Source organism: Hyperolius riggenbachi, chromosome 3 (assembly GCF_040937935.1).
Source record: "Hyperolius riggenbachi isolate aHypRig1 chromosome 3, aHypRig1.pri, whole genome shotgun sequence".
NCBI lineage: Eukaryota > Metazoa > Chordata > Amphibia > Anura > Hyperoliidae > Hyperolius > Hyperolius riggenbachi.
Window position 1 is genome coordinate 125,549,874 of NC_090648.1, and position 18,655 is coordinate 125,568,528.

At 45.6% G+C, this 18,655-nt stretch overlaps 1 protein-coding gene across 4 annotated transcripts in view; it reads right to left on the reverse strand.

Moving 5' to 3' along the window:
- The window catches only part of SLC4A5 (solute carrier family 4 member 5), a 184,851-nt gene that overhangs the window by 56,319 nt on the left and 109,877 nt on the right, over nucleotides 1-18,655 (reverse strand). For all 4 annotated transcript variants that reach the window (XM_068274893.1, XM_068274891.1, XM_068274890.1 and 1 more), the window contains 2 exons: nucleotides 9,851-10,006; nucleotides 6,087-6,179 (listed from right to left, as the gene is read on the reverse strand). In XM_068274893.1, coding sequence (XP_068130994.1) covers nucleotides 6,087-6,179; nucleotides 9,851-10,006 — 249 coding nt within the window. The remainder of the gene's footprint in view (nucleotides 1-6,086; nucleotides 6,180-9,850; nucleotides 10,007-18,655) is intronic.

Consider the following 18,655-nt stretch of genomic DNA (forward strand, 5'->3'; position numbering starts at 1 on the left):
CTCAGATGCATAGCATGGGTTCACAGTAATGGAGGTGCATGATCAGGTAGGACCAGAGCTGGGACAAGGTCCTCCAGCACCCAAGGCTGAGACACCAAAGTGCGCCCCTCCATCCCTCCCACCCCAGCTGTCACACACTGATTGCTATTAGACTAAGAGAGCCACAGGGCCCACAACCTCCCCAACACCTTAATATCTAGTTATATGGCTTGCAGTCACTGCCATTTATCCCCTTTTCTTATTTATTTCTGCTTCAAACACAATTAGGAATGACAGCTGAATGAATTGTGCTCCCCCTCCTACACTGCGCCCTGAGGCTGGAGCCTCTCCAGCCTATGCCTCGGCCCGGCCCTGGGTAGGACACAAAAGAAGGAGGACCCTGCCCAAAGGCTTACAATCTAAAGGGAGAGGTAGGGACACGAGAGGTAGGAGACCAGAGTTCAGCTGTGGGTTTAGAGCACTTGTGAGGGGTAGTAGGCCAGAGTGAAAAGGTGAGTTTTGAGGGCTGCTTATGTCTGCTTATGACAACGTATCTCTGTGGATGCAGCTATTAGAGAACATGACAGTCCTGATAGCTGCAGTACATAAAATGTCATGTCCTGTGTGATGACTGCATAACACAACTTTACAAAGTGGAGTAAAGATTGTATTCAGATTCTCTTTTTCCTACATAGGTAATTAGTGTCCCTGCATTGGAATTCTTGTTTCTGATATTGCACATGTAAAAACGTTTTCTTACAAATGCCTCATATTGCCTGCTGTGTGCATATACTGTATACTATATATGCGACACCTAAGCTGGGAATTTGGAAAATGGCTCCAAGAAATCGCAGGCACATTATACCCTCTCTGACAACAAACTTTCATTTACTGAGGTAAGGCCGTACTCACTGGTAGATGAATTGGGGAACACTGAGCGATGCGACCCGATGAATAAGCATTTCCCAATCAATCTTCCTAAATATGGGAGCACGCAACGTCACTCGACAGCACACGACCGGTGCAAACGAGAGTTAAAAAGATCGCAACGCTTTGCATAAGAATCGTCAGGGATCCAATCTGCTGTGACAATCGTAATCGCCGTACGTCGCAACACATTTACTTAATGGCACACACATACACACATCGTGGAAGCGATCGCTCATTGTGCAAAAAAAAATGTTGGTTGCAAGAAAAATCCACATTCCCATTGTGGTTAGAACCGGCCCTGCCTGACTTAGTACTAGTATAATGTCTGGGGGCTCCAGTGTCCTCCGACATCCCAGAAACACACAAATGAGTTCATTGGCTTCCACCTAAACTGACCCTAGACTACGATTGACATATGACTATGGTAAGGATTAGATTGTGAGCCCATCTGAGGGACAGTTAAGTGACAAGACTGTATACCCTGTGCAGCGCTGCGGAAGATGTCAGCACTTTATAACTACTAAATAATAATAAAGTTCCTTATGAAATGGTTATAGAGTGTATATAAACCGAGAGAAATCTAATACAATGTATAGAATTAACTGCTTTATTTTCTCACTAAAAGTGGAATTTAATTAAAATTTTTGCTTCCATATAGGGTGTGTAGCCTCAATCGCCAAAATTACTTTAAAGTGGAACTGTCAGGCATAACATAAAAAACCTTTTTTTGTTATCTGGTAAACAAGTAATACGGACATGGGCGTCCGCAGAAAATTTTCCGGGGGGGGGGGGGGGGGGGGGGGGCGAAAATGGGGGGGGGGGTGCCCGATATATGGGCGTGGCCACGAACCATGATGTGAGTGTGGTCACAGGTGGAGCCAAATTTACATGAACTTAGCAATGGTGGTGTAAGGCTTGGTGGTGTATTCTCCACAGTCAGCATGCAACGCATGAGCTGGCGTGGAGGAGATACACACACTAGCACAAGGAAACAGGCTATCCCTAGTATAGTGGAGGGGAGGACTGACTCCAATAGGAGATTGTGGCGCACAGAGCCGGTGCAGATCTGACAGCCACAAACAATGCTTTCGTTATAACGTCTCAGCGCAAAGTAGCGCTGAGCGCATAAACCAGAACTGAGGAGATCAGGACAGGTAGACAGAATGAACGCTTGCTTAACTAGCCACTACTTAGTGACAGCAAGCGTCCACAATAACACAGACTGGAATGAGGCAGCCAATGCGATTGCAGCGATGGCGTGCCTCACAAAGACAGGACAGGATAGTCAGGAAATAGCAGGATCAAGATAGATGAACGTAACACAGACAAATATACAATAAGTATGTTTTCCTAGCGTATTACAATTACAGCTATCAATGAAACTATTTGTAACGTCTGACTAACATATGTATATATCGGCAATGAACCGATATATGACATAAGCAGGAACGCTGACTAGGACTGGAGTAATACAGGGAACAGGACTCAGAAGGATTCGCTATCTCTTCGCAGAGATGAACGCAATCCACAAACCGTAACAGAACAGGATTCAGAAGGATTCGTTATCTCTTCGCAGAGATGAACGCAATCCACAAACGGTAACAGGACAGGATTCAGAAGGATTCGTTATCTCTTCGCAGAGATGAACGCAATCCACAAACGGTAACAGGACAGGATTCAGAAGGGTTCGTTATCTCCTCGCAGAGATGAACGCAATCCACAAACGGTAACAGAACAGGATTCAGAAGGATTCGTTATCTCTTCTCAGAGATGAACGCAATCCACAAACAGAACCAGGAGCAGGGTAACTACCTCAGCACGGGTGGTCACGGTACGCGCAACCTACCAAAACGTGCTGGAAAGCTGACTAACTGCACACAGGATATAAACAGTTCGTGTACGTATACATCAGCGACACTGATGTATCAACGTAACACAAATACAAGGAAAATAATAAACGTGCTGGTATGCATATATATTGGCAATGAACCAATATATGATGCAAAGACCAGCAAAGTATCTTTAGAACAAGAAACACGATCGAGGGCTGAAGCGACAGCAAGACAGGCTTAAACTGAAGCTATGAAAACCCAAGGAAACCCTGCAGGAAGCAGATCTTTATACTGAGGTCATCCAATGGGAGCAGACATGCAGATTCCCACACAGGTGAATGATAATCAGTCACAAGCTGACAGCAGGGAAAGACAGACAAAGCTATGCAGCTTGCATGGAAAGACATCAGAACTGCCTGAGCTGCAGCACTACTACTTCCAGCAACACCTGCTGCAGCAGCGATCATTACAGGTGGGATATTAAACTAGGGTTATGGTAGGGATTAGATTGCGAGTGCCTCCGACACAGGTGCCCCCCAGTTTAGGTAGTGACAGGGAATCTTAAGCCATGCCCCCTGTGTGGCATTAAGCCACACCCCAGATTTTGCAGGAGGGTGCGAGTGGGTGAGAGAGGGTGACAATGGGCAGGAGGGGGGTGCCTATGTGTGGGGAGGGCAGTAGAAAGGCAGAGAGAGAGAGAGAGGGAGACTGCAGAGAGACACAGCTGAGAGGGAGAGTGACAGCTGAAAGGCAGAGAGAGAGACAGCAAAGAGAGAGAGAGCAGAAAGGCAGACAGAGACAGCAGAGCGAGAGAGCAAGAGAGAGAAAGAGGCAGCAGAAAGGCAGAAAGAGAAAGAGTGCGAGCAGAAAGGCATAGAGAGAGAGAGCAGAAAGGCAGAGAGAGAGAGAGATAGCAGAAAGGCAGAGAGAGAGAGACAGCAGAAAGGCAGAGAAAGAGAGACAGCAAAAAGGCAGAGAGAGAGCAGAAAGGTAGAGAGAGAGAGTTGAGAGGCAGAGAAAGAGAGACAGCAAAAAGGCAGAGAGAAGAAGTGACAGCAGAAAGGGACATCAGAAAGGCAGAGAGAGTATAGTTGCCCCCAGTATAGTTAGTATACTTGACCCCCAGTATAGCTAGTATAGTTGCCCTAGTATTAGTATAGTTGCCCCCAGTATAACTAGTTTAGTCACCCCCAGTGTAGGTAGTATAGTCACCCCCAGTGTAGCTAGTATAGTTGCCCCGTATTAGTATAGTCACCCCCAGTGTAGGTAGTATAGTCACCTCCAGTATAGCTAGTATAGTTGCCCCGTATTAGTATAGTTGCCCCCAGTATAGCTAGTATAGTTGCTCTAGTATTAGTATAGTTGCCCCCAGTATAACTAGTATAGTCACCCCCAGTGTAGGTAGTATAGTCGCCCCCAGTATAGCTAGTATAGTCGCCTCCAGTATAGCATAGTTTCCCCCAGTATTGGGGAAGCTTGGAAGGAGGGACAGCGGCAGGGAGGGGGGCAGACTCCCCACCACCCTCACCTGGGTCCCTTCCATCTGGTGTTTCCCCCCTCCAAATTAGCAGCGGCAAACAGAATAGAGCATCAGCGGGCGGAGAGGAACTGCCCACATTCTTCCTGCATTCCAGGCGATGGCGCGCAGCGTCATCGTCACGTGACACTGGTCTCCGACTTCTCCACTGCTAAGTGTGCTTCCGCTAATCAGGAAGCACGGAGCGGTGGAGAAGGCAGTGACCAGTGTCACGTGACGATGGCGCTGCGTACCATCGCCTGGAACGCAGGAAAAAGGTGAGTAATTCCTCTCCGCCCGATGAGAGCTGATTCTGTTTGCCACTGCTAATTTGGAGGGGGGAAGTGCCAGAAGGAGGGGACCCAGGTGAGGGAGGTGGGGGGCAGGTCTGGCCCCTCTCCCAGCTGCTGGGAGGGGGGCCAGACCCCCACCTCCCTCACCTGGGTCAGAGAGACTATCCTGATAGTTTAGAGACTGCCTTCACCACTTTGGTGACTGGTAGGATTCTTGCTAGTCCTGTGGACGTAACTATAGGCTGCGGTTGCTATTAGTTACGCTCCTACTTGTTTGTCTTGTCCGTGTCAGTGTGGATGTTTGCTGTCGCTGGGACAGCAATTAGATTGGCTAACATTCCGTCTGTCAGTCTGTTGTCTGTCTATGTTACTCAATGTGGTGGCCATCACATGCTCAGTGCTGCGGACGCACTGAGCAACCATTGTATCTTGTTTATTGTGGCGGTTATCGGAAGCTCAGAGCTGCGGTCGCTCTGAGCAATCTTACTCCCTTGTTCATAGCTCCTGGTGTGATCTGTGTAATTTCCTCCACAAGAGAATTCTGCTCTCAACCAGCTGCATAGTCTTACTTGCTCTGGTGGTACTCTGGTTTTCTCGGCCTCAGCCGCTATACGTTGCACGTTAAGACCTGGGGGCAACCGAAGTCAGGAGACATATTCAGTGTCCTGTTCAAGCGCGGGCTTGTCTATAGGCGAAGACTGTAGGCCGAGCTCAGAGCTACGGCACTAGATTGGGGTATAGTGACTGAAAGAAAACAGGGGATCTGCCAGGCATTACAAGCCACAGTTAAAATGGGAATTGCTAAGAAGGATTTTCTCTTTTTTTACTGTAGAAAAATCACTAAAATCAAAATGTGGACAGTGCAATACATATGTTATGTAAGTAGAGCAAGTATTTATCTACTTATATACTGTATGTGGGTGTTTTTTCTGAGATAGTATGGCTGACAGCCATACAGGAGGCCGCAATAGCAGCATAGGGGGCGATATACAGGCTGGGAACGCGAACAATCACTCGCGTTCCCATGCCTGTCGGCCGGTGACGGCCAAACCGGAAGTGCTCGCCGGCAGGTCCTGGACCATCGGAGCGGAGCTGCGAGGGCACCGATCGGCTGCTGGGGGCTGAGAGAAGCCCCAGGTGAGTAAATCTCATTTTTTTTAGTAGACTTAAGGTTCGCTTTAACATGCAAGTCAAGCTATTCAAGATTATGATAACGTGTTTAGCTAACACTCCAGCACCTTCAATGGGCTTGCATTTTTCTCCCCTGCATTTGCATATTTAAAATATTCATGGCTATGAGTAGGAAAAGAAATGCTTCCTATTCAGCCAAAAATGTGGCATACATTACATTTTAAAAAAGATTCAGTGCTCACCAACTGAAAGAATAGGTGTGAATGGGTCTATCAAAGTGTATGGGTCCTGCGTTTTTAAAAGCTTGCAGTTTTGCCTGTAGTGTGAAAGCACCCTAAAGGGGCATAACATTTAAAGATAAATAATTTTCACTGTTGCATAATAACATGTAAGTAAGGTGCCTACGCAGTCTGCCATAGTTGGCGCTTCTCGTTCTTAGATCTTCTGTGGACCGATGAAGCTGAGCACCAGTAGGGACACTTGGGACAGGAATTCGATCTACATATAAGGAAAAAAAGAAAACAATGTTACAACAAAAACTTTTTACTCGTGAGGTACTGTAGCTGCTGTGTATTCATTATAGTGCTAATGATGCGTTCTTAACCCAGTGGCCCATTTGCAATGAACTTTTTCTCCTATCAGATCATTTGTAATCTTCGTTTTAACCACTTCCCGACGACCCATACGTCCGTGCCCCAGGCCCAGTCCGCCCATGATGCCAAGTGAGGCGACTTCCTCAGGCGGCAGAAGTCTGGGGACAGCACCAGGCAGAAACAGGAAGTGAAGAAAGTGCCTGGCCAACCTATACTGGGGGCAACTGTACCTGGCTAACCTATACTGGGGCAACTGTACTTAGCTCCCAATACTGGGGGCACCTATACCTGGCTACCTACCGATACTGAGGGTGTTTTTTTGGGGGGCTCACCTCAGCTTTAATGTGCAGTGCAAATTTTTGGGTGCCTGCAATCATTCCAGCTTTGGGAGGGGGAGCATCCTCACAGGTCTAAAAGTCAAAAAGTATAGAAGCAACCCTCCCGCTCCCGTGGCACCCCTGGGTATATTGCAATCATGTTTTCTGCAAAACAGTTTTCAAACGTCTGTTTTGCACCGAGAACGTTTTAAAACCTGCATTTTGCAGGAAAAGGTTAATATAACTATCTAGCACTATTCAACTGCAGAAGTAAAAAAAGTAGTTGAATAAGTACTATCAAAATTACTTTGAGTATTTTTTTTTTACTTTCGGGTGGCTTAAAAGTCATTTTATTGACAAATTTAAAACTACCACCTAGGAGAAAATTTAGGAGAAAAAGTAAATTGCGTATGGGCCATTGTCTCACTCAGCACATTGTCATATGACTTGCTAACTGACCTAATGCATAGTAGTGTCCAGCTATTCTGCACTTACTATATTCTCTATATGGCCTTATGTTTTCCTTCAGCAATGTAGAAACATTTGAAAATGAATTGGTTTCAAATATAAAGGGAACCTGAAGTGAGAGGGATATGAAGGCTTCCACATTTATTTCCTTTTAAACAATACCAGTTGTCAGGCATCCTGCAGATCTTCTTGGCTGCAGCAGAGCCTGAACCACAAAAAGTATTAGAGGCAGAGGATCAGTGAGACTGCCCGACAACTGGTATTGTTTAAAATTACATAAATAGGTCAGCCTCCATATCCCTCTCATTTCAAGTTCCCTTTAAGATTATGCCAAGCATGTGACTTCATGGTTGTGCTTGGAACATTAGGGGGTTCATTCACTAAGCTGTGCTGCTACAGCAGTGCAGCTGAATCACAGCACTGAGTGATAATAATTCTCAGCGCACGCTATGCAGCCATAGTGTGTGCTGCTAAATTAGCTTGTCACTTGACAGTCAGCCTACTGGGCCAATTAAAGTGCAGAAATAGCGTCCTTTGAAGCCACTAATCCCACCGGGGCTCAGGGTGGATTCAGTGGAGCGCTCATTAAGTTTAACAAAGCACTCTTTAAACTATCAGAGCAGAGCGTAATTTAACAGCGCATGCTATGGCTGCATAGCGTGCACTGAGAATTACTACCACTCGCTGCTGTCATTCAGCTGCGCTGCTGTAGCAGCAGAGCTTAGTGAATCAACCCCTAAGCCTGGTACATGCATCCAATTTTGATTGGCCAATCAATTACCAATTTCACCACCTCTTTGTAGTATGAGGGTTAACAAAATTTTGAATACGTTTGTGGGTAAGCTCTCATACTACATTCAAAAGAGAAACCAAGCAGCTCAGGGTGACCCAAACCACTAGAAATGTATAGGGGGATAAAAAAAAACAAAACGAAAAGCCCTCCTACTAACATGCAATGCTTGGTGAAATTTGCCTTCTTAAAACAGAAGCAAATTTGCAATAATTCAGCTATAAGTGAACGTTTGTGGTTACCCACAATGCACCACTACTGAATATGCACATTATCCCTTTTCGCCCTTGTAAGCAAGGCGAGCATCCAGAACCGCTGGTGTATAGCAAGCCTATAGCTTTAAATATTACACAGCCACACCAACCCCACATGTAAACAGCCTGCTTCGGGCATTTGGTCCTCATCAGTGCATGGCAAGGATTGATATGGCTGTATGGGATAGGGCTTGGAGCAGTACAACAGAGTAACCAAGCACCTCGGGGTGACCCAAAACACTAGGAATGTATAGTGGGATAAAAGAGACCGAAAGCCCTCCTACTAACCAGCAATGCATAGTGAAATTAAAGGGATGCTTAAAACATCCAAAAAAAAGAGAGTTTTACTCACCTGGGGTTTCTACCAGCCCCCTGCAGCCATCCTGTGTGCTCGTAGTCTAGATCCGATGCTCCTGTCCCCCTCCAGCAGCCACTTCCGTTTTTGACGACAGGCCCGACAGGCCTGGGAACGCGAGTGATTCTTCGCGTTCCTGGCCACAATAGCGCTTTCTTTACTGCTATTGTGGCCATGAACGCGAAGAATCAGACGTGTGGCCAGGCCTGTCGGGCCTGATGCCGAAAACGGAAGTGACTGCCGGCAGGGGACAGGAGCATCTGATCGAGACTACGAGGGCACATGATGGCTGCAGGGGGCTGGTAGAAGCCCCAGGTGAGTAAAACTCATTTTTTTGGATGACTTAAGTGTCACTTTAAAGTGGACCCAAATTAAAAATACAAGATTTCAGAAATAAAATCTATTTTCTAAATTATAATAATAAATAGCAGCCTTTTTTCAGCTGCATGATGACAAATATAAAATATTTTACATTTATTGGAGGAACCCCTCCCTTCCTTTCATATTGCCAGGACAGAATCCGGCAGACTGGTGGAGGATATAAAAAACAAAAACAAAACACAGGCTGCTACTGATGATGTCACAGGGGAGGTGATCTCAGCTTGTGTGAGATTTTACATAGACGACGCCCCTGTGACATAGGGTAGCTGATGACAAACACCCCCATGATCTAAAACCTCCTACTAAGCTCAGAAGTAATGGCTGCCACCTGTATAACCCTAGTTATGAAAAGAGAAGGGTGAAAAGCATGCCCTGAAATGCTCATAGGCTTAAAGGAGTGTTTATCTTTGTATGTGTCAGAGTGGTGCAACTAAATATTTTTAATTAAAAAAACGTTTGGTTTGGGTCCACTTTAAGCATTAATGAAATACTACATTCAGGTAATAAAATTGGCCAATCAATGGCCGGTCAAAATTGGATGTGTGTACCAGGCTTTACATTGGGAATTTTGTCTGAACAGTGAATGATATGAATGTGTAGTGTCTCTGAGGAAGGGCCGTAACTTTGGCCAGTTGGGCCAAAATCAGTCAGAAAGTATCAGTCAGACAGGACACAAAATGTTAGAGCATAGCATTGCTCTGCATCACTGCAGTACAATCAATTCCCCATCCCATAGACTTCCAGCTGAATTCTATTGAGAATCCATGTACTGTGTGTGGATGGAACTGATCTCTCTCTCTCTGTTCACACTCTGATTGGACAAGGATTGATTGTTTTGCCACAGAGGGAGGATATTGGTATGTGTATGGGAACCTTTAATGGCATTACTGATAAACCCAAACAAATTAATCAAAAGATCTAAAAAATACCATCAAATAACACAACCACAGGTAGGTTCTGCTACAAGATGGTTACATTAATATAATAACATTTTACCCTCATGTGACTCACTAGTATTAGACGAGACAGACTTCCCGATGTCCGCCAGAGACCTGTGGATGGGTTTCTTGGTTTGGTGCCGGTGTTTTCTCAGTAAGACAAAGCTTATTTTCTCCCTGAGCTCAGGCTTGAGGATTCCGTCTTCTACCTGCTTTTCAATAATATCATCTGTAATAAAGAACATCCCATCATGCTCAGCGTTTGTTCAGTGCATAATTTTATGTCATCATATTTTCTTTGTTAGTTATAAAAATTGAGTATTGTTATGCCAGAGTTATCTTACACTGTAGAATACCATAAACAATAAATACAGGTAGCCAAAAAGCCACATACACACCCTCACACCCACACATGCACACACACATTTATAACATGCGTTGAGAAATCATTTGAATCTGTTGTTTTTCTGCCACCAAAAAGTTACTGCATCTTGCCCTCAGCTTAAAAGACAACTGAAGTGAGAAGAATATGGAGGCTGCCATATTTATTTCCTTTTGAACAATACTAGTTGACTGGCAGCCCTGCTGCTCTATTTGGCTGCAGGTGTACCTGTCTCACACACACCAGAAACAGCTAACCTTGTCAGATCTAACAATAATGTCAGAAACACCTGATCTGAATATGCTTGTTCAAAGTCTATGGCCCCGTTCACACTTGCGGTTTTGTCAAAACCGCACCGGATGTCCGGACCGCACCGTATCCGGACCGGACCTGATCCGTACGGTTCCTATCCGGATCCGGTCCGGATCCGGTCCGTTTGCATCCGGTTTCCGTGCGGTGTGAACACGGTTGCGGTCCGGATCCGGTTTCTTAAGGAGATAACAACCTGTTATTACCTGGGGTCTGGGAGGTCAGCAGAAGGGTCTGGGGTCATTGTTGGAGACAGGTGGACGTGTGGAGACCATCCGTGGATACAGAGACTGCAGTTGGGACCATGGATCCAGGCATTTTTTACTCGTATACCTGGGAATTCTCTGTTGTTCGCCTCCTCGTTATCAGACTAATCAGACATGTTGCTGCCTAGAGCTCCAGCATGAAATCGCTGCTGCCCCACCTGAACGCTGGGCCCATGTGGTCCCCATCCAAAATGCATAGGAAGTGGGGTAGAACGTCCGGTTTTTGTAGCCAGTGTGTTGTGCGCTCTCCGGTTCTCATTGGTTTCCATTGGCCGGATGGTGCAGTCCGGCTCCGCCCCGGATACGGCTGCCGGAGGAGCCGGACCAAAAAATAGCGCATGTTGGAACGGACGCCGGAGTCCGGATCCGGTCCGGATCCGGTCCGGCTCCGGTCCGGCAGAACGGACGCATGTGAACGGACGCATAGGCTTTCATTGCTATTGCCGTGCGTCCGTTCCGTCCGTTCTGCAAGCGGTCCGGCTCCGGCACGGCGATTCCGGACGGCCACCGCTAATGTGAACCGGGCCTATGGCTAAAAGTATTAGATGCAGAGGATCAGCAGGATAGCCAGGCAGCTGGTATTGCTTAAAAGGAAATAAATATGGCAGCCTCCCTATCCCTCTTACTTCAGTTGTCCTTTAAAGGGAACCAGAGACGCCGGAATCGTAAAAAGAAAAAAGATTTTATACATACCTGTGGCTTCTTCCAGCCCCATAAGCCTGCATTGCTCCCACGCCGCCATCCTCCGCTTCCTGGATCTGCCGGTACCGGGTACCATCACTTCCGGCGGACGCGGCCAAATGTCCGCATGAGCAGGGGCTCCCTCCATACCCTTACGCGTGCGGCTGCGCAGTACGCGTGCGGCGTAAGGGTATGCCGGGAGCCCCTGTGATGCGGACAATTAGCCGCGTGCTGCCGCCGACTGGCCGAAACTGCGGGATCCGGTACCGCTGGATACAGGAAGCGGAGGACGGCGGCGAGGGAGCGATCCGTGCGTATGGGGCTGGAGGAAGCCCCAGGTATGTATAAAATCTTCTTTCTGGGGCCTCTGGTTCCCTTTAAATGACTTGCCAGATGGTGCTTCTCTACCCCTTGATGTGCTAACAAACCAAAGTGTGCCCCCCTATCCCTCCCACCCCAGCCATCACACACTGATTGCTATTAGACTAAGAGGAGCCCCAGGGTCCCCAACCACCCCAACACCTTAATCTCTAGTTATCTCGCTTGCAGTCAGTGCAATGTATCCCTTTTTCTTTTTTATCTCTGCTTCAAACACAATAGAGGAGTGATAGCTGAGTGAGTTGGGCGCCCCCTGCTACACTGCGCCCTGAGGCTGGAGCCTCTCTCGCCTCTGCCTCGGCCCGGCCCTGCAAGCAAGTTCTCCCAGGCAGACTCTCTTGTTCCTCAAGGTGACTCTATTATCATTGGATCTGTCAGTCAAGCTATCGGTTTCTTAAATTATCACTCAGAATAATTTACAAGCATTAATTGGATTTTTTATTAAAGACAGAATCTTTAGAATCCCATTTAGAAATACAGTAGGGCGGGGTTTAAAAGGTAAAAAATGAGTAGAAAAAAAGTGGTCTGAAACTCTGACATAACATTCAATAAAAATGTGTTTTTCTACTCTTTATTATTCATACAGTTATCATATTTGCTTTTTATGTACAATTAATATTGTCTGTCTACAAATTAAAAGTTTCCAAAGTGTAGTTTTTCTTGCCCTGAAAGCTGACATTGCATTTTATTCCAACTGCTTTTTATTATATGTTAACATCTCCTAATGAGTTGTTCTGAGCTGTGTGTGTGCCTGAAGCAGAGGCAGCTTCTCAGAAAGCGTTTTTACTTGTTACAGACAAATGTATCAACATTGGAATGTAAACAAAGATACTGTTATCTCCAGTTTGGATGCAGATTTGAAGCTGAATAGCAGGACAAAGTGCTTTGTTTACCATTTTAGTGATGTTCTGCGAAAAAAAAATAATAATTCTGGAATAATAGCTTTGAGGAGGAGCTGTCAGCCATACTATCTCAAAAAAACCCACATGTATAAGTAGGTAAATACTTGCTCTACTTACATAACATATGTATTGCACTGTCCACGTTTTGATTTCAGTGAATTTTATATAGTAAATAGAGAATTCTGTTTCAGGAAGTTGCCATCCTAATGCCTGACTGAAACCAATACTGATGTCATTTCCTCCCTTGCTCTGGGAGGAGGGCGGCCAATGCAAACACAGACAGTCTTTAGACTCTCCCACACAGCTCTACAATAGAAAGTTTATTGTCATTGTGTGACTCTGTAGCTCGAGAAGCATGAGAACTATCGGCTAATCAGAGAGGAACAGAGGTGTGGGAGGGGAAAAGAAGAGGGAAAGAGGCTTCAGCCAATCAGGACAACTGTAGGGAGAGGAGGCTTCCATACTTATTTCCTTTTAAACAATACCAGTTAACTGGCAGCCTGGTATGGTTTAAAATGAAATAAATATGGCAGCCTCCACATACCTCTTGCTACAGTTGTCCTTTAAAGTGAACCGAGCACCTTTTTTATCACTCAGGACATTTCTATAGCACATGAAAAATGCATGCCGACAATCTGTTTCATTATTAAAATAAACTTTCATTTTACCTTGTATTTTACATTCAAAGTAGTTTTATTAGCCTGTTTCAGCAGGCCTGCCCGACCCTCTCCTTCCGCAGAGCTTTCAGGAACCTAATTGTTTTATTGAGCTAATTACCAATAGGTAAACAATGCCTTTTCATCAACAAAGGGGGTGAGTAATTAGGTCTGTTTCTTCAAAGACATTGTGTGTGTCAAAGTGTCAAGATAGCATCTTTGACTTCTGTAAATAAGGAATGTGAGAAGGGGAGGGGGGAACATGGCAGCTTCTATGCCAGGAGAGATTCCAGTGAAAGAGAATGTGCTCAGTTCCCTTTAAGTCTGAGGGGAATTAGAGAAGCAAAAAAGGACAACCCAGCATGCCCTGCAACTTCCTTTGTGTGTACCAAATTAGTCGGGTAAACTGGGAAATTACCATTTATCAACAAGAAAAGTAATAGTGATTTTAACTTTTAAATTGCTTGGTTTGCATTTTTAATACTTGTTTACCAGATAAAAATAAGGAATTGATTTTTGATTGTATGCCCGACAGTTACTCTTTAAAGCTGTGAGGAATCTTTTAGAGCAAAGTAGAAATGCTGACTTTCAGACCACTGTAAACAATGCACATTGCCTGACTGTCCTGCTGATCCTCTGCCTAATACTTTTAGCCATAGACCCTGAACAAGCATGCAGATTTGGTATCCTATCTGTAATCTGACTAGAATACACACATGCTTGTTTCACGTGTGTGATTCCGACACTACTGCAGCCAAAGAGATCAGCAGGACTGCCAGGCAACTGGTAGTGATTAAAAGGAAATACATATGGCAGCCACCATATCTCTCTCACAGGTTACCTTCAATCTAGAATGCTAGGGCATTTTTGGTGTATTAGATATGGGCACATTTTGGGGGGGGGCGTGGCCTGCAGCCGCTCAAGCTGGACGTGTTTTGAGCGAGCTCCGCTCTTCCCGGCTGCATCGGAGTTAATCCAGGCATCTGACCAAGATCACAGAGGTCGGTCTGTGTGCCCTCTCTCCCGGACCACCCCAGCACTCAGATGGGAGGCAAGGGAAAACGTCAGAACGAGGATTCCGCCGCTGAGAGACCCTCAACAGCGCGCACCCCGAAGGTCAAGATGGTGCTGAGCATGAGCAAGCATGAGGACTCGGACCACGGGAACGAGTTGGACGGAGATAGTTGCTTCTCAGGTACAAGGGGTGCCCAGGCTCGCAAACAGAAGCGGGGGACCTCGGTGGCGGGGTCCGGTGACATAGACACCCGAGATCGGGATCTGCTGGACAAATTTAAGGTTATCTTACAGAGGGAGTTGGCGGAGTCCTCCAGCAAATTAGCTTCCCGTTTATCCAAAGAAATCAGGGAGTTGGGGGCTAGAACAAACGAACTAGAAAGACGTATGGACAATACTGACATAGTCATAGATGAACACGAGAAAGATATTGGGGACATGCGATCAGACCTACGAGAGACTCACTCTCGTATGGAGGACTTTGAAAACCGCGCCCGCAGAGGTAACCTGCGTGTCCGAGGCCTCCCGGAAAGTATCACGGACCTCACTTCGACAGTTACAGCCCTGTTCCAAGAGCTAGAACACACTATCCCGATTGAGAGGCTGGAGTTTGATAGGATCCACAGGGCACTTGGGCCACTAAGACCCGATGGCACACCCAGAGACATTGTTATCAAGTTTACGTTCTATAAAATGAAAGAAACTCTTTTTCAGGCCGCCAGAGCTAAAGATAAGCTAGAGTTCCAAGGGCATCAATATCAACTATTTGCCGACCTTGCGCCGGCTACAATACTGCGCCGCAAAGGGATGAAGCCAGCCATCAAAATCTTGCTCTCCCATGGCATAAAGTAAAAATGGGGTTTCCCCTTTAAATTGATCTTTACACATAATAATATTACACATACTGTGACGACGCCCGAGGAGGCCCACAAGAAATTAGAACGCCTCAAACTTTCTCTTCCGACTGCATCCCCTGCACGCAGTCAAGGGAGTCAAGGATCCACACGTTCGCAACCATTATGGGAAACAACTAGATCACAACGCTCAAGGAATCAGGGCAAGGAAAAATCAGTACCCTCGATAGCTTCAGACCCAGGATGACTGTTGGAGCATTCTCACAGGCCCAAAACATAGGGCCTGCTGCCGAGTTTTGCTTTTTTGTGCCCCCTGGTCATGTCCCTTTTTTTGTGTTTTTTTGTGTATCTTTTTCTGCTCCCAGCTACGCACGGGGAGCAACTGATTTGTACTTTCCACCATCATTATGCCCCCGAATTAGAGTGTCTTTACTTTAACAGCCTAGTCACCATATTGCTGTAATGCAAGCTTTCGAGATATATGACGTACACTCCCTTTTTGCTACAGGCCCGGTATTTCGGACTTCTTGGGGCAATATGTTTTAATGTTCTTGGGGCGGTAACCTCAGCCGGGAGCCTTATCTCGCCTCACTAGGTCACTCATTTTGACTGGACCTTGCCTGTTCACCCCCCCTTACAGGGCTTATCTGTTTTACCATAATTCTTTTTCTTTTTACCGACGTGGGTGGGGCAGTAAGGCTCTTGGCTGATAGTTCCAGAAGCTTCTGGCTCCCCTATTTTTTGTTTTGTGTTTTTCTGAACTATTTACCGTTATGCTTCTCTGGTGGGGGAATTTTTTTTTAAAGTGGTTGGAGGTCCAGGGGATAAGAGGGGGCAGGGGGCACAGAGGGACCTACATAGGTAATTATGGTTATGTTATAGTGATGTCTTTTAATAGAATTGAAAATGTTTATTATTCATGCAGCCGGGGAGGGCCTCCTCCCCGGGTAGGCGCCAGAATTTGGTTACGCCTACTCTACGGCCTAGGCTGGGTGAGTTTCTCCACCAAGCCGGATGGCTCAAACGTGGTTATGGTTTTCCTCTGTCTCTTCATTCTACTGAAGGGTTCAGAGGTTCGGGGTTTTTCCTTTCTTTCCTTTTCTCTCTTCTTTCTTCTTATTTCTTTCTCCTGTCTTTGTTCTTTCCTCTGCTCCTTCTATTCTTTTCCTCAGGACTCGTGTCACGGGATCGCACCCTTGGCTCAATTTTACACTATTATGGAGAGGCAACCAATATTTATCCGGTTCAGCACCGCAGTCCGAAAATCTCATGCATCCGAGCAACGTTCACCTCCCATTCATTCGCCTATAACTTTATTGCTACTTATCACAATGAATTGATCTAGATCTTGTTTTTTCCGCCACTAATTAGGCTTTCTTTGGGTGCTACATTTTGCTAAGAATTATTTTTTTCTAAATCCATTTTAACAGGAAGATTAAGAAAGAAATGAAAAAAATTCATTATTTCTCAGTTTTAGGCCATTATAGTTTGAAATTAATATACGCTACCGTAATTAAAACTCATGTATTTTATATGCCCATCTGTCCCGGTTATTACACCATTTAAACGATGTCCCTATCACAATTTATGGTGCCGATATTTCATTTAGAAATAAAGGTGCATTTTTTCAATTTGCGTCCATCACTATTTATAAGCTTATAATTTTAAATAATATAATAACATACTCTCTTGACGTGCATATTTAAAAAGTTCAGACCGTTGGGTAACTATTTATGTTGTTTTTGTTTTTTTTTATTGTATTTTTTTTTATTTTTTTTTTAATAAAAAATGTATGTGGGTAATTTTTGGTGTGGGAGGGAAACTGTTTGTTTTACATGTAAAATAATAGTTTTCTTTAATTAAAAATGTATGTGGGTGCAGTTTACTATTTGGCCACAAGATAGCCACAGTGAAAAAATTCCTAGATGCGAACGATTTCGCATCTAGGAACTAAAGATCAGAGGAGTTGTTTCCTGGGGGCAGAAATACCGCGCTCTCTGGAGAGAAAGCGTCGGTATTTCTGCGGGGAGGTTAGATCGGTGAATGGGAATTATATTCCCATTCACTGATCGGGGGGCTAGCGGGGGGCGGCGGGTACGCGCGCGGGCGCGCGCCCGATCGCGCGCACCACGCAGGGGAAGATGCAGTGCCTATCTGGACGAGATAGGCCGAACTGGTTATACCAGATCAGCCCTATCCTTCATTCTGCTTTAATGGCTCTAACTCCAGCCTTGATTATGGAGTCTTCCCCTAAAAATCATTACACACAATGTGCAGGGCTTTAATTCCCCGCAGAAAAGAGGGAAGGTGTTCCACTACTACAGGGCCTGTCACGCAGACATAGTGTGTCTCCAAGAGACTAGGTTTTCCACATCCAGCCACCCAGCCTTCCTTAATCGGCACTTTCCTCTAGCCTACCACTCTTGCGCACCTGATAAGGTTCGTGGAGTTACGATCGCTTTCAGGCGCAACCTCCCTTTCAAATGTGATTTTTCTATTCTCAACCCCACAGGGAGATATGTCTTGCTGAAAGGCACCCTTTTTGACAGTAAAGTAACTATAGTATCATACTACGCACCAAATCGGTTCCAGGACCGTTTTTTATCCCACCTTATGCAGGTAATTGATCATCATGTAGAGGGGTCACTCATATTATGCGGGGACACTAATGTCACCCTTAATGTTGATATAGATAAAGCCCCAGGCCCTAATTCTGCAGCGGCTTCCCAATCTTTTTCCACCACTACTTCACAGACAGTCGGGCAATTGCTCTCCAGTAGGGGCCTACTCGACGTCTGGAGAGAACTTAATCCTACCACGAAGGATTTTACTTTTTATTCTAATCCCCATGAAAGCTTCTGCAGAATAGATCTTTTTTTTTTTTTTGAACTCCTCAATAATTGCTAATGTCTTGTCAGCTAAAATCCTCACAGTCCCATGGTCGGACCACGACCCTGTGCAGATACAAATTTCTTCACTTGTACCAAGAGGCCGCATGTTTAAGTGGCGCATGAATGACTCCTTGCTGTCACATCCCGATTGCCTTAATAAGACCCAATCCTGCATCTCTGATTACCTGGATAATAATGAGGGCTCAGTCAGTTCAGCAATCACCCTCTGGGAGGCCATGAAGGTTACGGTTAGGGGAGGAATTATTAGTGTAGCGTCTCATCTGAAAAGAGCTAAAACCCAAACCATATCAGACTTAACTGCCCAGTTGGAAGAAGTCGAGCGTAATTGGAAGTCTTCCCAGACACCAGCCCTTAAAATAGAAAGGGACAGACTCCGCATCCAATTAGACTCCCTGCTCAGCGAGGTTATAGAAAAACAGCTTAGGTGGCAGAAAAATAAATATTATCGTTGGGCCAACAAACCGCACACGCTCTTAGCTAACAAACTCAAAAACAGGGGATATAAACCACCCACCTGCAGAGTT